The following is a 22,831-nucleotide window of genomic DNA, read 5'->3' as shown; positions in this document are numbered from 1 at the left end:
CTCCTGACTGTTCTCTGACTCTTCTGGACACAGTGGACGCTTCCCCTTGCCAAAGCTCCAAATTGTGCGCTCTGCTGTTCCCAGGCTCACCCTCTTACTGGTCGTCTTTCTCACTGAGCTTCCCGTGCCCCAGCTCTTTCCTCTCCTGAACGCTCTGTGAGTGACTGTGGTGATGCTGGGATCCGAAGTAGTGCAGGTCCAGGAACAGCGTTGGAGGTGAGCAAAGAGCAAACCCCACAATGGGTAAGCGACAGCTTGAGAGATGCACTTTGGAATAAAAATTGCAGTCAGCTGACAAGGCTCCCTAGGACAGAAACAGATGAGAACAGCCAGAGAATCTCGGTGGGGCAGGAGAGAGAGAAAAGTAGCCTTCTCATTGGAATTCACAATGGGAAATGTCATGATCAGGTGAGGAGGGCAATTGGCTCTCCTCTTTTTAACTCTTTCTCAGTTGGTTGCAATAAATACTTTCACTTCTTTAGCATGTTGTTTTAACTGAAGTGTGATAACACAGTTCATTAGAATATGGCAGAACCAATTACCAAGGTGCTGCAGTGAAAGAAAGAGGGTTTATTAGCTGTATCCCAAGAAAAATACTGAAAACATAATCACCAAATACAAAAAAAACGCAATGCATTTAAAGGGAGTGTGTCTGGTACAGATGGGGAGAACAAAGTCTCTGGAATTTAGAGGTGTTTGATTTTAGACACCAGGCCACTGATGATAAATTATTGACTTATATTTGCAGCAGAAGCAGGATTGGAGATATGACTTCAGTCTCGGCAATGCTTGTTTTACCAGTTTACTTTTTACTGGGTGCTGATAAACCACGGACCAAGTTCCAGCTTTGATTACAAGTCCATTTTTCTTTCTGTCAATGCTCTGCCAGGCAAGCAACTGAAATAAGGTTCATTTGTACATTCCTGAGTCTAACTCTATTATCTTTCTAAGCTGAATGACCTTGAGGTAACTTTTTGTTCCTCATTATATCATGAAAAAGTGAATTAAATAAAATGTGACTTACTTGAGGCTGACGGAGTGGTCTGGTTTCACTGCCTTTGGATAATATGGTGGCTTTAGTCCCAGACTAATTTTATATGTCCCATGCTGGTTTAAGGAAGCTTTCCTCAATCTGTGGTCATGTCATAACAGTGGCCATTTCAGGTCACTGTTTGATCTTTTCTAAAACTCACTTTAGTCCACGAATTAAATGTATTAAAATCAAATGGTGGAAGTTGATTGTCCCTTTATTTTAATAGTTATTATCATAATAGAATAGACCACTGGAAGGCACAAGGGCAATATGCAGTCAGAGCGATTCTGAACAGGTTAGATGAAGGCTGAGAAACATAATTGTACCATAATTATAACAGCAAAGATTTGTAGACCTGGGATTTAAAGCAGTATGACTGACCTGTACAATCTGATGCTGAATGCATTGTGCTCTGTTTTCCCAACCCATTTGATACTTTCTGTCTCCACTTGTAACGTTCTCGAGCACATTACCTTGGTAAGATCATTTCTTGAAACGTCAGTGAGAGGTTTGGAATCAGGATAAAAAAATGTAGGAATATTATAATCAGAGTCTACCAGATTGCTATACGAGTTGTGTGCCACTTTTTTTCACAAAATGGACATGGGTCAAGTTTCTTGTCTTCACCTTGCTAAGTCGTGTCTCACCCTATTGCTCAACTATCAAAGTTTTAGAAGTGGCATTGTTGCCTTACGTTCTTCATCACCGACATCCTTTTAAAGTTCTCAGTTTTTTTTATTAGCCTTCACGTTTTGAGTTCATCTCTCAAAGCTTAGTTTGTTCTGAATGGCAGTGGATCTGGTTTGTTTGATTGAGTAACCTCCTGGAGTGTTTGTGTTTGGGTTGGGTGCAGGTGGAGATTAGTAGTCATTTGAGTAAACAAGGTGTAGGGCTGGATGAACACAGCAGACCAAGCAGCTCCAGAGGAGCAGGAAAGCTGACGTTTCAGGTCTGGACCCTTCTTCAGAAAACAATTTGAGTCATTTGAGTAAGATTTCTTGGGGGAGAAAAGATCTGTTAATAGAGTGCAGCACCTGTCTGACTGGGATAAAGAAGTTGGTGATGGGGAAATGATTTTCTCGTTCAATTGAATATAAAAATCTACATTAAATATTTATAAAGTATAAATCACTGGGGAAAGTTATTTCACCACAAATGTATAGAACAGAATCTCACAATTTTATATACAGTGTCACAGGCTTGAAGACATAATCCAGCCAGCCACTTCAGTACAGTGCTGAGGGAGGTGCCATCTTTTGGGCAAGATATTAAACACAGCACCCCTCTCCCTGGTCCCCTCCCACAGTCGTATTTTGAAAATCAGGAGTTCTCCCTGCTGCAGTGTCCAGTGATTTATCCTTTTATCAGATGCTTCTTCCATTGCTGTTTCTGGCACCTTGCTGTGCGTAAATTAGTTGCCAAGTTTCTACCCTTACAACACATCAAAAAGTACTTAATTGGCTATAAGAGCTTTGGGAACGTCCTGATGTTGTGCAAGGTGCTGTGATAATGCAAATTTTGTGTTTTTCTTTCTCCTCCTTCCACTTGCTGTTTTCTTCCCTGAGAGAGAGAGAGAATTTCTATCGCATCCCTTTGTGAGATGCGGTAATTGAGTTACAGTGATGTATGAAGTCATTGTGCATCCACCCTCACTGGGGTGTAGGAGGGGTGAGCTTCAAACAAACCATAGATTACAAGGACCGGTTAATATACACCACCCAGAGGGCTGGGATTGCATCATCAGGTTAACACTTCTGTTTCTGCGCAGTAACCTGTTAATAATGATCACAAAGGGGCTCTCTCAGCAGCTGGGTGATGTAGTCCCTGAAACATCCCACCACGTGTTTGCGGTTTGCGGTCTCAATGGTCACTAATGTGTCAGCCCCATATTTAGGGGGGGATTAACACTTTGGTTTGACACATGAACAACGACCAAATCTACAAGTGCAGACTGTACTGGGTGCTAAGACTGTGCAGAAAGACTGAAAGGAAGAAATCTCTTGTATCCCACAACAGTAAGCACTGCCTTCATGGCAGGTATAAAAGGATTACCTCTTATTTGCCTGTAGGCATTTGGTGGTGTGCAACTTTTTTCAGCATTGTTTTGATACAGATTTGTAAAGCACAAGTTAGGTTTTGGGTACTATTTTGTGCACTGCAATTTTAATAGAGATGACAAGGCTTTGTAACAATTTATCATAAAGTGCAAAGTATGAGTCAGTCTGGCATATAGGATGATCCCATTTATCATGCTCTATAACCATATTCTTTATATATTGGACATGCAAGTTGACCCAAGTAACCACCCTTTCAGCCATAACATAAATGCACTCGTTAGTAGTCAACCTCAATTTCTTATCCCACAAAGGTGTATTTACTTAGCATATCTTTAAAAGGTGATTATAGGCTGTATTTTTAAATATTTATTCATAGGATGTGGGCATCCATGGCTAGGCCAGCATTTGTTACCCATCCCTAATTACCCAGAAAATAGTCAAGAATCAGGCATATTTCTGAAGTTGCCAAGATGCTCAGGAGTTTAAGGTGCACTTATTCTTTGCATCGGGTATGAATGACATTTTAAAATGGTGACCACCCACACCCATGCCAGTGGTTCACGTTTATGATCTGTGTACAAGTTGGCACCCAGTTATTGGAGGGATATTTGAACACTGCAGTGGTCAACTTAAACGCCAATACAATACGGCACTTAAATAATACTGGGGACGAGGAACACAAGAAGCTGGGGTGGTTCCCCTGAGATTAGAGATGGTTAAGGAGAGATTTAATACAGACGTTGAAAATTATGAAAGGTCTTGATAATAGAAAGTGAAGAGAGATGTTCTACTGGCAGGAAAAGCAGTAACCAAAGAATTCAGATTTAAATAATTAAGGAGCAGGGGAGTGGGAAGGATTTCACAGATGGAGCAAAGTTTTTCATGCACTGTCTGAAAAGATTCAACAATAACTTTCAAAAACAATTGGTTCAATACTTGAAAATATTTTTGAGGGGAGGCAATGGCCTTGGAGTATTATCACTGGACTGTTAATCTAAAGACCCAGATAACGTTCTGGGGACCTGGGTTCGAATCCTGCCACAGCAGATGGTGGAATTTGAATTCAATAAAAAATCTGGAATTAAGAATCTAATGATGACCATGAATCCATTGTCAATTGAGGGGAAAAACCCATGTGGTTCACTAATATCGTTTAGGGAATGAAACTGCCGTTCTTATCTGGTCTGGCCTACATGTGACTCCAGACCCACAGCAATGTGGTTGACTCTGAACTGCCCTCTGGGCACTTGGAGTTGGGCAATAAATGCTGCCTAGCCAGTGATGCCCTCATTCCATTAATGAATAAAGGAAAAAAAATTGTAAAGAAATTGTAGGGCCAATTGGAGAGCTTTTTCAAAGATAGCATAGACAGAGTGGGCCAGTGTATACTTTGGTTCTGAGATCTTGCTACAACAATGCAACACAGCAAATGCTCCTTATGACTGCAAGTGGCTGAGACTGAATATAATGGCGAACTGCTGCCTGTAGTTTATTGCTCACTCCTTTGTGTCTCTCCTATACAGTCAGACCAGGAAAACTAACAGGGGAGCAGACATTGTTCCAGCTCCCAATTATTGCAGTGCCTTTTCTTAGGAGTATATGAGAGCTCAGGGGTGCCTCACCTCCTACTTTGCACTTGGATGACCTTTGTTGGCTCTTGGTAACATTCCAGTGTTTGGGCTACCTGTACATGCCCTGGGTTGTAGGCTGTGGCTGTCGGGAAGTATCTGGAGCATGTCAAGGGCCAGGAGCTCAGTGACTCCACCACTCATTACCATCTCTCATGAATGGAAACCGACCCCCCAAGGGAGGCCAGGACTTTGATGGATTTACCCCCATCAAGCTGTCAAAACATTTGTTGGGGGGCTAGGCGGCAATAATTATTGGGGTGGGGGGCTGCTTTTTTAAACTTTAAAAGTTGAAAAATTCTGGCATTCACTATTTTTGTTTCCAAGACGTTTGGGACAGTTTGAGATTGAGAGTGCTTGTGAAATTCAGGAACTTTTGTGATGAAAGTGCATTTTTTTTTGTTATGATTTGGCAAAAAAGTGGACAAAACCATGCACGGCTTTAAGTTGGGTTTGTATTTCTGTATTGGATGGATGAAGAAGAGTTTCATTATTTGAGCTCTGAGAGCGGTGCAGCAGTGTCTGGAAATGTGTTTATGCATATTTAAATGACCTCTTTGTCATTTGATGACCTCTTATTTAAAACAGAAAATCCCTTGAGGTTAATAGTTCAGTGCTTTAGAGAACAATTTAGAAAAGTGGAAGAAATTAAGGTATCCATTGATGCCATAAGAAAAAAAAAGTTTCCTTTTTTGAAAGACAGAACTAGAAAGTCAGTGAGTGTACAGTTTCCTGTGGGAGAGAGAGCCAGTAGCAGCAGTTGTGCAGTTTAGCAGGCTCCGAAACAATCTGGGTTGAAAAAAAAGTCCCAAGTGGTTTAGGACAAGTAAGAGAGAGCTCCCAGAACAGAAGGCTGTGGAAGAGGAGTTTAAGAAGTTCATGTTAAGAGCAGTGTTAGCAAGCAGTTTAAGAGTCTCATGAAGAGATATTAACTAAAGAAATTAGCCTGAGTGAATGCAGAAGTTTGCCAGAAAGAAGTCAAGTGCAGTCATGTCAAGGGAGGAAGAAACTTTAAAGTATAAAGAAGGTGAACCTTCACAAAGGTTTGAGTATCTGCACAGTTTTAATTGAAGATAAAAAGGGCTTGAATCTTTATTTCTAGTATTTGTAATAAGACTGTTTCAACTAGTTTTGATATAATGTAAAAGTTTCTCTTTTTCCTGTTTGTGTGCAGTAAATTTTGTAGTTCTTCTTCTGTTAAAAGTGTATCAGCAGCCTTTTGTGATTATGTTTAGTGACTGACCACCCAGTAACCAGATGGCAAAAATAAAACTTCAGTGTCAACCAACAGGTTCCTTTCTGGGATCCAATTTGCCCAGTATTGCCATCAGCTGGGATTTTAACACTTTTGAGAACTTGCCCCAAATGTACTGTTTCCTCTAGCACTGTTTGTGAATATTAATGAACTGGATATCTTGATTTGATTTATTGTCATGCGTACCTAAGTACAGTAAAAAGCTTTGTTTGCAAGCGTACAGGCAGATCATAGTAAGCAAGGACAAAGTGGTCGTAGTGTGAAAAAGCTTGGACAGAGTGAGGCATACAGGTTACACCGCACAGGGCGTGCACGAGGCAAGATCAACATTACAAGATCAACTTTACTTGAAGCTAAACAGTCCATTCATCAGTCTAATAACGGCAGGGAAGAAACTGTTCTTGCACCTGCAGGTGCATGTGTACAAGCTGCTGTATAGTCTGCCTGACAGAAGAGGTTGTAGGTCAGCATTACCGGGGTGAGATGGGACTTTGATGATGTTGGCAGTCTTTCCGTGACAATGAGACGTGTAAATGGAGTCCATGGATGGCAGGTTGGCTTCCGTGATGGTCTGGGCTGCACACACAACCTCCTGTAGTTTCTTACGGTCCTGGGCAGAGCAGTTGCCGTACCAGGCCGTTATGCACCTGGACAGTATGCTTTCAATGGTGAATCTTTAGAAGTTGGTGAGGGACCTTATGGACAGGCCAAATTTCCTGACCTACCCGAGGAAGAAGAGGCATTGTTGTGCCTTCTTGACCATTGCATCTACGTGGGAAGTCCAGGGCAGGTTGTCGGTTATCACTCCTAGGAACTTGATGCTCTCAGCCTCCGTTCCATTGATGTAGATGGGGGCGTTTCTCCTCCTTTCTTTCTGAAGTCAATGATCAGTTCTTTAGTTTTGCTGACATTGAGAGACAGATTGTTATCATTGCACCACATCACCAAGACCTCTATCTCCTTTCTGTATTCTGACTCTTCATTGCTTCATATCCATCTTACCACGGTGATGTCATCAGCAAACTTATAGACGGTGTTTGTTCTGAATTTGGCTACACAGTTGTAGGTGTACAGGGAGTACTGTAGGGGGCTGAGAACGCATCCTTGGGGGACTCCCAGTGTTGAGTGTTATTGTAGAGGAAGTGCACTTGTCTATCTCCTGCCATGCTGAGATTCAAACCCATGTCCCCAGAACATTAGGGCTCTTAATTATTCATCCAATGACTACTACTGCCTCCCCTTATCAGCCAGAGCTTGTAAGAGTGAGGAATGACTTGATTGAACCATAAAAGACCCTGAGCAATCTTTAATAGGGTAGATGTGGAAAGGATGCTTCCATACCTGGGAGAATCTAGAACTAATGGTTACTGTTTAAAGATCAGGTATCTTCCATTTAAAACAGAGATGACGAGAAACATTTTCTCTCAGAAGGCCATGAACCTTTAGAACTCTCTCTCCCTCCAAATGAATTCTGAATTCTGAGTCTGAATATTTTTAAGGCAGAGGTATGTAGATTGTTTAACAACGGGTTTACAGGCTATTGGGTGGTGGCTAAGACTGTGGAGTAGTTAGGTCAGCCATGAATTTGTTGAATGACAGAGCAGGCTTGAGGGGCAGATTGGCCTACTCCTGCTCCTAATTCATACATTCGTAAGGTGCTGATATTCTTGAAGTAGATACCTATAATGCCTTCCAAAGTCGAATAGCTTTCCGTTGTTCTAGGTTCATTTGAGATGAACATTCACTTGTAGGAAATGCAAGTAATTGATGGGTGGCCACAGAATGAGACTTCTCTCCCCAGCATTGGCTCTTAGTTTACACAGTGTACAGGGGTGGAATGGAATAGATATAAGGTGACACTTTATGGAGTTTGGAAAAAAAAGTTGTGACTGGCTTGTAGTTATAGAGTCAGTACAGTTCAGAAGGAGGCTATTCAGCCCATTGAATTGATGCCAGCTCGCTGTAGAACAATTTAATCTGTGCCATTCCCCTGCTCTGTTCCCTACCCTTGGAAGCTTGTATCTCTTAAGTATCCATTTGTCATTTCCCTTTGAAATCATCAATCTCTGTGTCTACAGTCAGCACCCAGAGAGGCCCAGGTCACTGCATTAAAAAAGTTCCCCTTCACGTAATCCCCATGTCTTGATAACTGAGTTAATAATAAACCGAGGAGCTGTCCTCTCTCCTTCTACAATTAGGTGAAATCTTTCACCAGTGGTTATTAAAACCAGCTGGGAATGTTCTTAAGGCATACCTGCTTACAATGAAGGTTGCTGCTATCACCATTTCAATTGTGGGAGACTACAGGGCCTGATTCGTTTTATGCAATTGCAGAAAAAATCACTTCCTAGTCTAACTAGAAGAGTTTCTTGGTGTTAACAAGAAATAGTTAACTGCATATTAGCAACAGATTGCATTAATATGATGGGCATAGTTTCTATAACAATGAGGAGGACCTGAATGTATGGTTTCACTTCCCCAAGGTCCTAAGATGGTCTGCCCACCAGTCCATTTGGCATTGTCGTAATAATGGGCGGCACACCTTAGGAGTCTGTAGGAGTTAATACTATGCACCAAGAAACAGGTTATAACACAGATATGTGTTAACGACCACGTTCTGTACTTCGTATTATTTAAAATGTGGTATTATTTTTAGAAGATGTTGAAAGCCTGGTTAATAATTTCCCACATACAAACTGGATCTGATCAAATTGTCCCACCCAACAACCTGTTGTTACACTTGTCATACTACCCAGAAGTGACACACACACGTCTGCACTCTGACACAGATTCAGTTAATGTTAACTGCTTCCGAGCACAGTGACTCATCATGGGTGGCAGTTGGGAAAACCATTAATCCTTGCAAGTTTTAATAAAAGGAGGTTATGCAACACTTGTCAGATCGGAATGGACTAAAGTGGAGGTTGGAAAAGAAAATATTTTCAGGAAAATTTGGTCTTGAATTCTCCACATCAGAAACTTGACTCGAGCAGTGAAGAATTTACTCAAATGAAAATCAAAGGATTACTTAAAGAAGAGGAACGGAGCAGAAGCCTGGCTTTAGTCAAAGTAATTCAGAGAGCAGAAATTGTACAGATTTGATGGGCCGAAGTGACCTGTATTGTCTCTGTTTGCAACGTTCTATGATTCTACCTGCGGAGTGAGATTGCTTGAAACTAGAGGTATTTTGGTGCAACTTTCCAATAAAGTATTGGAGGATGATTTTTGGGTAATTGCAAACGGCAGGGTAGAAATGCGGATCACAGAAATCCGCATGTCTGCAGAATACATGCAGACAAATAATCTGTGTGGGAGGAAAGGCATTATTGAAGTGTTTTATCTCTTCAGAGTTTGCTTTTATTATCTTGTCTTTTGTAGAATTCCAGACAGAATTGGCATTTTCAACACTTGTTTAGTCTCGCTGCTGCTTCTGGGCATGTATTACTTCCTTTAGTTAAGTTTAACCTTGAATCCAGTTAAGAGTTAATTCCCTGTTTGTAAACATGAAGCTTCTGTGTTTGAGGGTTACATCGCCTGTGGGGATAGACAGCCCCACCTCGTGGTTTAGCTGAGAATTTGGCAGTCACTCCATCCAAAGAAAACAGGAGCTGGACTTTCAGTTGTTGGTGGGGTCTAGACTGGGTCTGGGGTCCTACTTTAAAAATGATGCCTCCAGGACAGCACCACAGTTTCCAGAGAGGAAATAGTTTCTAATCGGCCTGTTCAGAGATCTCATTACATCTCTCTGAGAAAAGTAGGGCTTGACCCTGAGCCTCCTGGCTCGGAGGTAATGGCAGTATCCCTGCATTACAAGAGCACCTGCTGTTTTCAGAGGGTGGGCTGGAAGATGCGGCAGTGGGGGAACTGTTCATCTTTTAAAGTCTGACCCATTTGGGAGCTTGAGAAGCTGAGGGTCTTATTTTTGGTCGTCAGTTCAGCAAACCTACATGGACAACAAAAGCAGAAATTGCTGGACAAGCCCAGCAGATTAGGCAGCACCTTTGGAGAGAAATCAGAGTTAATGTTTTGGGTTCAGTGACTCCTCCCTCAGAAATCTACATGGAACCTTGCACATCCCTGTCCTCTGCTGTCAGGGTTTATTGTGGGGAAGTGGGCAAGTCTGCTTTTAACAGACAAGTAGATAATGCAGGTCCACAGAGCAGCATAATTCCAGATCAGACTCATTTTATCCATCTTTTGCCTGAATGACCAATTGCTTCTGCCTTAAAAACAGTTGACCTGCCCGTTGATAAGGTAGTGGCAGGCCCCATCATGACTGCCATCTGCCTGTGCCACAGGCAATCTGTAGACAGCTTCCACCTCCTGGAGACACTAGGTGCCACTGATTGAATAGGAAGCAAGCTTGGCATTCAATTCAGTTACTGTCACATTCTCAGCTAAACCAAGAGATGGAGGACTCCACCCCCGACACCATAACCTTCAAGCACACGTTCTTCAAATCAATGCAGTGATGGAATGGGGTTGGGCCCCTTACCTCCATCTGGTGGTCAGATTCCTGAACCCATTTTGAGAATCTGACCACCAAGCCTGGCTCAAATCAGAATTGTATCCAATGCTGAAGGAAGCCATTAACCCATCATGTCTGCAGCAGATCCCTGAATAAGCAAATCACTTACTGCCACCTCCTTTTGCAGATAACACTCTAATTCCATTTTGAATGCTTTGATCGAACCTGCCTCCACAGCAGTGTCAGGCAGCATATTCCATAGACACTTGGGTTGAACTGTTACTGTTCCTTGCTGGATGTTTGTCTTTCTGCTGGTCTTTCCCCATGGTAATTGTCTTTCCCTGTTCTGTGCAGACTAAGACTAATTTTCCACCATTCTTTGAAGCTTTGCCACCATACTTTTTTGAAATGATTCTAATCTTTGCTTACTGTCCTGGACCTAATATCAATCACTCACATCTAGTATATTATTAGACCTGTTCATTTCCCTCTGCTTTGACTCTTTTGATGTTTGTCAGATTGTATTCCAATAAAAGTAAATAAAAGATTTGAAATAATAGTGTATTTCGTGATCACAGGACATTTGAAAGTCCTTTACAGCCATTGAAGTACGTTTGACATTTACTGGGTTCTGTAATCAAGGAAACTCTGCAGCCAATTTGCACGTAGCAAGTTCCCACAAACAGCAATGTGATAATGATCTAATAATCTTTTTTTTTACCTATGTTAATCAAAGGGATAAATATTGTCCAGGTCACCAGGGACAACTCCCCTGCCCTCTTAACAGGGTGCTTTGGGATCTGTTAAAAACCATCTGGTATGCATTTAACGTCTTATCTGAAAGATAGCCAGCATCACCCCCACCTCCAACGTGCAGCACTCTCCCTCAGTGCGTACAAGCACACAGGTCTGGATTTTCTGTGTGTAAAGTCCTACAGTGGGTCTTGAACCCACATCGTTCTGACTTGGAAGCAAGGATGCTACCAACTGATGCCAAAGCTGACACCAGGGACAGCATTGAGCTTGCTTCCTTCCCCAGATCACCCTTTCCTGCAGTGAGTGACTGGAGTGATCCTCAAGATAGACCTTACATTGGTTTGCGCCAGAGAGTCCATGAGCGAGATTAGTTCAGACTGTTCATACTCAGGAAGCATTGATTTTATGAAACGGTGGCCCTTGGTGGCAAGTGCACGTTATGATGGAAACATTTGGGACTTGCGCTTACAATATGACCATGTCCTCTTCACCCAAGGTCCAAAGAGTTGTTAATCCATCTCTGGGATTGCTTCTTTCCTTTCTCTCCCAGTTTTTATCTTCACAGTATCTCGTCTGATGTTCCTTAACAGAAGAGACTCATATTCTTGGAAAGCTCCTTCATTCCTTTCCTTGCAGATTGACTTCAATCTGTACTCTGTGTATGAGGCCAGTGGAATTGTGCAATACATTAGATCTGACCTCAAAATAACACTGTTGATGATAACTAAAAGTTGCTGTGCATTTGTCTGGAAACGTACCATGGATGTGATCCATTGCAGCATTCTTCTTATTGAATGGTTTCATATTTAAAGATAAAAATGCTCCAGCTGTGGAGCCCTGTCAATGCATGCCTGTAAACTTTACAGTTTTCTTGTGTGTGTTTAGAACATTACATTGATGTTTTGCTGCATCCGCTTCAGAGAGCCATCAAGCCTTTCGAAGGAATGTTGCTCACATTGTTTCCAGCTGCTAGCAGAGAGGGCAGGCTGTGCTCGGGTAACGAGTGGGTCTGGGTGAGATGCTCTTCGGAGGGTCAGTGTGGATTCAATGGGCTGGATGACCAACATCCACGCTGGAGGGATTCTGTGATTCTATGGGTGCCTTCTCAAGGGACATTAAAATAAGCAATAAATGCTGGCTTTGTCAAAAGTGCCCACATACCATGCACAGTAATGGGTCACAGTAATGAAAAAGGTTTAGGTTTAGTAATGCATTCAGACCTACTTTCAGTGATTTGGAAACATACAAACATACGGGTTAACAATGAGTAGGCCATTCAACCCATCAAGCTGAATCATGTGAAAGCATTGCCTTCCAATTCTGGAAGCTACTGCCGCACACGGTCCTCGGGGGTCCGCACAGTGGCAGGAACGTAGCCCTCGAACCTGCCCTGTCACTTAAGAAGATCATAACATGGCTGACCTGATTGTAACCTGAAATCTGCATTCTCACTTTGCCCTTGTAACCTTTCAGCCTCTTGGCTTAACATGAATCAATCCGTCTCTGTCTTAAAAGTATTCAAGGGCTCTACTTTCACCACCATTTCAGGAAGAGAGTTCCAAAGACTCTTGGCCCTCTGAGAGAAAAAAACATTCTGCTAGTCTCTCTTTTTTAAAATGCAACTACATCATTCAACCACACCCACCAACACCCCCACCCTGCCCCATCCTATGCCTTCCCATCGCACACTTCACAGATAGTAATTTAGCCATCTCTACAGACAATGCCCTTGTACATGCCTAATTGTTTCTTAAAGACACCTTCCTCTGCTGTATTAAGCAAAAAAGAATATTTTACCACAACAAGTCAGGGTTTTCATCTCTGAACAAGCAGACATTTAATCAGGAAGTTTAAAATATTTGTTTTAATGTGTCAATAGAAGTTGTTGATAACTCCACTGGATGTGCCTAACCTGAGAGCTCTCTCCCGTGTAATTTATCCCAAATGCTTCATGTTGAGTCACATAAAACCGCTTCTCCACATTTTAAAATGATAGGGTATAAGAGTCTGAAATGACAATTTAAACATTATATAATGTTACCAGTTCATGACATGCCTATTTTGTTTAAAATGGGTGATTCTCATTTTTTCCTCTACTTTCTTTTCTTCCCAACCTCAGTTCCTTCTTTCCCTTCTCCCATTGTCCATGTTCTTTATTTGTGCATGGGATGTGGGCATTGTTGATGGGGTCAGTAGTTATTGCTTACCTCCTAAATGTCCCTTGGAAAGATATTGGTGAGTTGCCTCCTTGAGTTACTGCAGTTCGCGCAATGTAAAGCAGCCAGGATGCTTTTTAATGGGGTGGGCTTCCAGGACTTTATCTTCTCTTTCATCACGAGTAATACTCCCCCTTTGAAACACTGAGAGCTGATGAAAATGTACAACGATTGAACTGAAAGGCCAATGGTTTGAGTGCAACAGCTCCAGCTCATCAGAATAGGCCTTGTGGTCATGCCATTAATTTCCCTGTCCTGAAGTACGATTTTCAAGTCTTGGCAAGAAATTGGTTAGTTGTTCTGATTGAAGGTAAATATAGTCACTTTCACCAGATCCATATACCATGCACCACATTGACAAAGGAATAGAAGCATGGATAAAAGGTAGAGGGTAAGTGCAGTGTTGGGAATTTTTATTTTTAATTCATTGAAGGGATGTGGCTGGGCTACCTTTATTGCCTTCTGGAATCACTGCAATCCATGTACTATAGATGGACCCACAGAGAATTTTACTAATTTTTGCATTGATAATTCTGTAACCAGCACAATATGCCATTCCCATCTAATCTGAGATTGACTCAGCTTTTTCTCATGTTACTTGTTCAAAGCCATGCCATTATGTACAGTAGGCTTTGGTGTATCGAGTGGGTGTTTTATGTTGTGTATCTGAGTATTTGTATGTGAGTATTTGTTCATGCATGGTTCACCGGGAGTGGTTGGGTCCCTGAGGGCGTTATGATGACGGCTGGTTTATTTGAAATCTATCCCAAGAGACTATGTTACATTTTAAATAATGCTATTAAATTTTCCTGGATAGCACGTGTTCAACCAAGAACTCCAGCCTTTGCAATGATGTGTGAATACTTAGCATGCTGCAACACAGCAGGGACTCCTTTGCTCATGTACAAGATCTGCAGCAACAAAGAAAGAGTCTCCAGGTAGCGGCTGAAATGTCCCTTTGTTGAAATACGTGTTTTCTTTTCCTTCTGCAACTTGAATGATGTGCAGGTGTCCATATCAGGCCAATGGCTGAAGCCAATGCTGGAGTCTGGGGAAGTCTTAAAAAAAAAGGATACGCTTCAGTAATTAGTGGTCTCTCTCTTAAGACTAAGTTGAAAACAAAACGTTTCTCAGGTGGTCATTAGTCTGTGGAAGCCTCTTCTCCAGACAGCAATGGAGGCTGGGCCATTGAATATGTGCAAGGTTGAGTTGGATAGATTTTCTGTTCCTAAGGAAGTTGAGGGTTATCCAGGGTCAGTTGCAAAATGGAGTTGAGGGTATTACTAGATAATGGAATAGGCTCAAAGGTCTTCAATTCAGAGAAGACCGAATGAAATAGAAAAGTCAGGATTACAACTTTTAGTTTTAAAAGTGCACATATAACAGGAGGGCTGAAGAAATTAAGGAAATCATTTGTATTTTCCTTTCCATTGTATTTTCCTATTCGTATGAAGGGAAGATGAAACATTTGCATTCTAGAACTCTAAAGAAAATGCTCTTTCTAATAAAGGTTTTTGCTTGCACATTGGTTATAGAAGCGTAGAAACATTGGATAAAAAAATGGGAGCAGAAGTAGGCCATTCATACCGTTCAAGCCTGTTCTGCCATTCTCATATGATCATCGACTCTGTTCCTGCTTTTTTCCCCTGTGACTTTAAGAGGTTATTTTGTCCTATTTTGTTTTAAGAGAGGTTGTAAGGCAGAGGTACATAGCAGTCTACCAAAACTACTAAACTAAACAGCTTGTGAAGCCTTGGATTTTTTTAAAAAGTTAGAACAATAGAAGCAGCCTGGAGGGGTGTAACCAGCTCTCGCAGACTAGAATTTCTAGGATTTTTTTTTTAGGGTTAGCTTTAAGCAGTTACTGTTGTGGGCTTGAAGAAGTGGAAGCTATTTTTCCTTCTCTCAACTGCATCCAAAACCTGGGGGTCCTCTTCCTAAACTGTTAGATTACATATGAGACAAAATCTGTTTTACTGAATTTGCCTTTTTGCCAAAGGGTGTGTTTATGGGATATTACTATATTAGAACAGTTAATTAGAACAGTTAGTGTATTTATTATTCTGTTAAGTTTTCCAATAGAGTTAGGTTATTCTGAATTCCTCTTTTTGTTTGTATTTTAACTATACTGTTTAAATAAATTGTGTTTTGCTTAACATTGAGCAGTTTAACCAGTCACATTGCATTGGGAACAGACACTTACATTTGTATTTAAAATAAGAAAAAGTTAGGGTCTAGGCTACCTTCTTAAATTATTTTGAGGGGCCTCGCCTGGCCCATAACACCTTTGATCCCTTTAGCTCTAAGAACTATATCTAACTCCTTGAAGACATTCAAAGTTTTAACCTCAACATCTTTCTATGGCAAAGGTTTACATTTGCAGGCTTTCTTTTTTGAGGGTTTTTTTTTCACAATTTGCTTAAGACCCAACAAGTAAGTATCGGTCAACTAAACAACTTATATCTGTGTTTCACAGTGCCATGCAATTTAAGATGATGACCTCAGTGGTGTTATTGCTAGACTATTAACCAGAGACCCAGGCAATGGGTTGAGGGCCCAGGTTCGAATCCCTACCATGGCATATGGTGGAATTTGAATTCAATAATAGTCTGAAATTTGACCCAATGCTGGTCTTGTCTATGGTTTTGGGTAAGTGCAATTGTATGTGCCTTATGCAGATTTGTTTTCTGGTTATTTCTGTTTTCACCTCCTCCCTCTCCTGCAGACTCTACCTTATCTACATACAGCTGTGTGGTTGATTCTTAACAGCCCTTTGAGTAATTGGGGATGGGCAGTAAATGATGGCCTAGCCTTTGGTACTCACATCCTATGACTGAACAAAAGACTAGCATTTTTACTGGTTTACTGGGGGGAAATAACTATGAAAATTAAGTGAAAATATCATTCTCTTTTCTTTTTCCCCAGAGTTCCCATCACTGATGCTTTGAGTTTGTGGGGAAATAAACTTCTTTTCTGCTGGAAACATGTTGGGTTTGTGTGAGCTGCTTGGCGATGAACAGTTCTGGATGCTCAGCGCTTGAACATGGAGCAGTTTCACATTAGCGCAATGTTGAGGAGAACTCTTCATATTTGTGGTGCTAGAAACTGTGAAAGCTGCCGAACATTTGTCAAGTGGGGCGTGAAAATTCTGGACGTGGTCAGAGACAGAGCACAGAACTAGAGGTGGTATTGTCGTGATGGAGAAGCCCCAGTCCAATATGTTTTTCCATAAACGAAGGTCCCAGTTGTTGTTACTGAATTCACTGACGTGTGGCTTGGAGATTTGTGTGGCAGCTGGAATCACCTTTGTACCCCCACTGCTTCTGGAAGCCGGGGTACAAGAAAAATACATGACTATGGTTTTGGGTAAGTACGGTTGTGCAATGTATGTTCCTTATGCCTATTTGTTTCATAGTTTACTTTTACTTCTGATATATGTTTTAACCACCTCCCCTCTGCTGCAGACGCTAATGCTTCTAGATTTTCAGTTCCATGTGGGTTTGTAGCTAGCCTTGCGCTATGTGGGTTTCCTGACTGAGGGTAAACTGTATAGTCCAGATGTTCCCATTAGTATAGTTTTAACAACTGTCGTTAAGGCCTTTACATAACCTTGGTGTTATTTTATTGAGAAAATCTAGACTTTATCAACATCTTGCAGTTTAACCACAAAGACCACGACAGTTGAGCAAAGACCACGACAGTTGAGCGGTTGAATCATTGAAACATTAACATCTTTTCGAAAAGATTCAGACACTGTTCTTGGGCCTAAAGGGATCAAAAGGGTATGGGAAGAAAGCCGGAACAGGATACAGAGTTGAATGGTCAGCCATGATGTGAATGGTGGAGCAGGCTCAAAGGGCCGAATGGGCTACTCCTGCTCCCATTTTGTGTGTTTCTATGAGCCAGTCCTGAGTTTGCCAGCCATTATCTCACATTCTCCCGCATGGTTCACTGTGGGTCTGGAGTCACATGTGGGCCAGACCAGGTAAGGATGGCAGATTTCCTTCTCTTAAAATGAACCAGATGGCCTTGTATGATAGTTTTACGACCAGCTTTTCCTTATTCTGGATTTTATTGAATTTTAATCTCACTATCTGCCGTGGTGAGATTCGAACACGTGTTCCTAGACTATTGGCCTGGGCCACTGGGTTGCTAGTCCAGTGACATTACCACTATGCCACCACTTCTACTGTAGGATCTCTGTTCTGCACTGAAAGGTCTTCTGAAGCTTGAGTGTAATGACACCGTTAATCTTTCACTAAGAGCCATTATTGCATGTTTGAGTACTTCATCCAATCACCCTCCAAACAGTAGCTAATGCCCAGCAGTGTTATTGATGGGAGCGGTATGACAGTGTACAGACTGAGGTTGTAGACTTGTTCGCCAAGCCAGTGGGTTTGGTTGCAAACGTTTCATCACCCTCCATGGTAACATCGTCAGTGCGCCTCCGGTGAAGTGTCGGTGTTCTGTCCCGCTTGTTATTTATTCGCCTCGGTTGCTGGGGTGGTTGGTATTACTTCTGGCTCTGTTTCTCAATGGTTTGTACACAGGGTCTAATTCAATGTGGAGTTCCGGTTGGAATACCGGGCCTCCAGGAATTCCCTGTCGTGTCTGTGTTTGGCTTGTGCGATTATGGATGTGTTGATCCAGTTGAATTAGTGTCCCTCATTGTCCGTGTGCAGTGAGACAAGTGAGAATCGGTTGTGTCTCTTGGTGGCTAATTGGTGTCCATGTATCCATATTGTCAATTTTGGCCTATGTAATGTTTCTCCCGGTCCTTGCATGGTATTTTGTATATTAGCTCAGTTTTGCTGGTTTTGGGTATGGGATTCTTTACGTTCGTCAGTAGCTGTCGTAGGTGGTTGTCGGTTTGTGGACTACTCTAATACCTAGGGATCTGAGTAGTGTTGTGATTATCTCTGATATGTCCTTGATGTACGACAGGGTGATTAGTGAATCTGGTCGTGTTGTGTCTTCCTGTTGTGGTCAGTCTCAGAGGTAATGGCGAATTGTGCTTTTCGGGTATCCATTACCTTGGAAGATGAAAACTTTAGAGAATAGAGTTTATTGTAGTAATAAAGGTGTAAACTAAAGTCCAATGTTGACAAAATGGGCCAAATAAACACAATTACATTGAGATTCATGGCAGTAGTTGTAAAACTCTCCTACCAGTCTTCATGAATATTTACACCTTGAAATCCTGGTTCTTCACACACCTTTGCAAATCTCTTCTTTACAATCAGTGTATGACCATGGGTAATATTACAGCTCAACACTCGAGTTGGCTTAACAGTTGGCTCGAGCTGATGTTGTAGTTAACTTGTGCGAGAAAGGTTTGCAGAAGGGAAGGAAGGTGCTGTAAGACTTCACGACTGATGCTAAAACAAACTACTATTTACGCTCGGTTCGCACTAAACAACTGCACCTCCCAGTCACGAACCATTTCAACTCCCCCTCCCATTCCTCAGACGACATGTCCATCCTGGGCATCCTGCAGTGCCACAACGATGCCACCCAAAGGTTGCAGGAACAGCACCTCCTGTTCCGCTTGGGAACCCTGCTGCCCAGTGGTATCAATGTGGACTTCACAAACTTCAAAATCTCCCCTCACCGACCGCATCCCAAAACCAGCCCAGCTTGTCCCTGCCTCCCTAACCTGTCCTTCCTCCCACCTCAAGCCCCACCCCCATCTCCTACCTACTTGCCTCATCCAGCCCCCTTGACCTGTCCGTCCTCCCTGGACCTATCCCCTCCCTAACTCCCCACCTACACTCACCTTTACTGGCTCCACCCCCGCCTCTTTGACCTGTCTGTCTCCTCTCCACCTATCTTCTCCTCTATCCATCTGCTATCCGCCTCCCCCTCTCTCCCTATTTATTTCAGAATCCCTTCCCCCTCCCCCATTTCTGAAGAAGGGTCTAGGCCCGAAACGTCAGCTTTCCTGCTCCTCTGATGCTGCTTAACCTGCTGTGTTCATCCAGCTCTACACCTTGTTATCTACCATTTCCAAACCTCTTCCTTCCCCAGCGTGAAAGGGAAGTACTAACTTATGATTTGAAATGATGCGATGATGTTGAGGGGAGGAGTGAAAGAGAGAAAGAGACTTGCTTATATCATAAAAGCTATTGTAATAGTAGATGGGAAATAAAGTGTAGTTGTATACCAAATGATGTGTCCTAGGAACAATTCCTTCTGTGAGTCTGTTTTGCTTTGTGTGGCTGGGAGCTCACAGCTTCCATCTGGAAGTGTGATGTGGCGATTTTGTGTTCAGCTGCTGTTATGTGGCCCCAAGCCTTTTCTCTCCTGTCTTGCTTTTGAATTTAGAACGTGTTTGAACTGATTTCTTGCAAGGGGTGCAATTACAATGATTTCTGAAGTTAGGAAATTGTGACTGGCTTAATCTTACAGCTATCATATGTGTCCACATCTTTTTCAGTATTGTTTGGAAAATTAAAAGTAAGAAAAATCTCTCCCGCTACCTTCACTTTTCTTTCTTTCCTCCGGAAAAATGTCTGGAATCAACCAGGCTTCCAAACCGAAAGCTGCTTAGAGGTTTTTTATGAATTAGTATGGCAGTGTCAGCAATGTTGACGGCCTGTTGTCTGGAATTCTGTCTGTCACAGTTAGTCAAGTTGAAGCACGGGAAATATTTTGAATCTCTAAGTAGCTGCTGGCAAACCTCTTTAGTTTAGAGGATGTAGCAAAAGAAATGCAATCCCAGCCAGCAAGCAAGCTCATACTTTGCTGTCTCATTTTCCAATCCTTCGGTCCCGATGTAAAGTGCAGGTGATTACAATCTGCCATTCAGACTTTAGCAGAGTTTAATTAAGTGCTAAAAGAGCACCATTTTATTTTGAATGCACAAAGGAGACTGTCTGTCTTCCTGCAAATGGGGCCCCTGCAGATGTGACTGAGGGATGTAGTTGATAAGGGAGTGGTAATCTGATCAGCCATGATTTTGGTAGCCTCCATGTCCACATGCACAGTACAGTATGTGAATCCTTCAAACAATGGCCAGACTGTGCCTACTTCACATTGCTGTTACAGGTAGTAAAGCTTGCCTACTGCCCCTAAATTCAACAATGTTGCACAGAATTGTAGTCATCTCTCACCACTTCTTTAAACAGACCTACTGTAAGTTACTCTGCTAGGCCAAACTGCTATTTGACATGCTTTTATTTGTTGCCGGGCAACAGGATGTTGACTTGGGGATTTGGTTGTCTGCTAAGTATTAAGTATCTTGTGCCTCAGGGCTCTCCATCGTGACACTAATGTTAGACTAGCATCAGATCTATTGCATGAGAGCGAATCTCCTAATCTCAAAGTTGCAGTGATGTCCAGCATTCAAGATTTGTTTGGCAATAAACTTTTTGTGGCCTAATTGGGACTGTAGCCCAGTGAATAACTTGTTGCCTAATTGAGAATCATTATTCTTCTGACATGAATCACTTCTTGAACTCGCAAAATAAACATCAATGATAGATTCCAATCTCGACTTATTCCCTGCCCCTTTCAATGGTATTTAATTGCATATGCTTTTTTAGTTCAGTTGGCTGCACAGCTGTTTTATGATGTAGAGTGATGCCAACAGTGCAGGTTCCATTTCTGCACTGGCTGAGGTTACCGGGAAAATCTTGCCTTCTCAACCTTGGCCCCTCATGAGGCATGGTGACCCTCAGGTTAAACTCCTCACCAGCCATCTCTCGGGTTCTAATGAAAGAGCAGTTTTATGGTCCTCTCGGACAATGGCAACTTTACCTTAACTTCTGGTAATAGTGTCATTATACAGCATGGAAAAAGACCCTTCGGTTCAACTCATCTGCACCGACCAGACATCCCAATCTGAAGTACTCCCATTTGCCAACATTTGGCCCATATGCCTCTTAAACCCTTCCAATTCGTGTACCCATCCAGATGCCTTTTAAATGTTGTAATTGTACCCGTTTCCACAAATTCCTCTGGCAGCTTGTTCCATACACACGCCATCCTCTGCGTGAAAATGTTACCCCTCCAGTCATTTTTTAAATCTTTCTTAAACCTTTCCCTCTAGTTTTGGAATCCCCTAGCCTAGAAAAAAGGCCTTGGCTATTCAACCTATCAATGCCCCTCATTTTATAGATGTCTCTAAGATCTTTGCTCTGGGGATAAAAGTCTCAGCCTATTCAGCCTCTCCCGATAACTGAAACCTTCCAGTCCTGGCAGCATCCATGTAAATCTTTTCTGAACCCTCTCAAGTTTAACAATATCATTCCTATAGAAGGGTGACCAGAATTGCATGCAGTGTTCCAAAACTGGCCTCATCAACGTTCCGCACAGCTGCAGCATGACATCCCAACTCCTATGCTCAAATGTTCTGACCAATGAAAGCAATCGTGCTAAATGCCTTCTTCACCATCCTGCAACTCCACTTTCAAGGAACAATGCACCTACACCCCTAAGTCTCTTTGTTTGGTAACACGCTCGGATTCTCCAGCATCTGCAGTTCCTACTATCTCTAAACTTCATACTTGCAAGGATTTCATCTACTACTTGATTGTGCAATTGAGCAACTTTTCACATTGCTCAAAACGTAGGGCAGCCGTACCATTAATTGTATTAGTCCTGCCCTGGCTTTGTTTATGTTCTCTCCAGTTCTTCTATGTCAATTTTATGTAGGATGGACAACCAAGCTGTGTAGACTACTTCAGTGTCACCTGATCAGGATTGTGTCGAAGTTTAACAAAACTTCACTAAACCCAAGAGTTTTAATTATTTTTTAATTCTGTGTTGACCTTTTAGTAATTTTGTTCAAATGCATTGCTCGATCGCTTTCATGACCATTCAGTTTCTTCAGTTGCTATTTCGACTATTCTTATGAAAGCACCTTACCTCAATTTATCAATGTTACAGATAATTTGCTATTACATTGCTCAGTATCCAAATTAATTCAGATCTTTTGAACTTAGAATCCCTACAGTGTGGAAACACGCCCTTCAGCCCAACAAGTCCACACTGATTCTCAGAGCATCCCACCCAGACCCATCTCCCTATAACCCACCTAATTATACGTCCCTTGAACACTTTGGACAATTTAGCATGGCCAATCCACCCAGCCTGCACATCTTTGGACTGTGGGAGAAAACCAGTGCACCCAGAGGAAACCCACACAGACAGAGGGAGAATGTGCAAACTCCACACAGACAGTCGCCCGAGGGTAGAATCGAACCCGGGTTCCTGGCGCTGTGAGGCAGCAGTGCTAACCACTGAGCCACCGTGCTGCCCTACGTTTTGAGCAATGTGAAAGTTGCTCAATTGCACAATCAAGTAGTAGATGAAATCCTTGCAAGTATGAAGTTTAGAGATAGTAGGAACTGCAGATGCTGGAGAATCCGAGACAACAAGGTGCAGGGCTGGATGAACACAGCAGGCCAAGCAGCAT

At 42.3% G+C, this 22,831-nt stretch overlaps 1 protein-coding gene across 3 annotated transcripts in view; it reads left to right on the top strand.

Annotated features, from left to right (window-relative positions):
- The window catches only part of slc45a3 (solute carrier family 45 member 3), a 136,764-nt gene that overhangs the window by 85,083 nt on the left and 28,850 nt on the right, over nucleotides 1-22,831 (top strand). For 2 of the 3 annotated variants that reach the window (XM_048612101.1, XM_048612102.1), the window contains one exon: nucleotides 16,339-16,779. In XM_048612101.1, the coding sequence (XP_048468058.1) occupies nucleotides 16,611-16,779 (169 nt within the window). In that variant the 5' untranslated portion in view covers nucleotides 16,339-16,610. Of the gene's footprint in view, nucleotides 1-14,263; nucleotides 14,352-16,338; nucleotides 16,780-22,831 lie in introns of those variants that run through there. The other variant, XM_048612103.1, reaches the window with a different exon arrangement.

This window comes from Rhincodon typus, chromosome 25 (genome assembly GCF_021869965.1).
Source record: "Rhincodon typus isolate 14 chromosome 25, sRhiTyp1.1, whole genome shotgun sequence".
Classification (NCBI taxonomy): Eukaryota; Metazoa; Chordata; class Chondrichthyes; order Orectolobiformes; family Rhincodontidae; genus Rhincodon; species Rhincodon typus.
The sequence above is the reverse complement of the archived record's forward strand: the minus strand, read 5'-3'. Positions and strand labels throughout refer to the sequence as shown.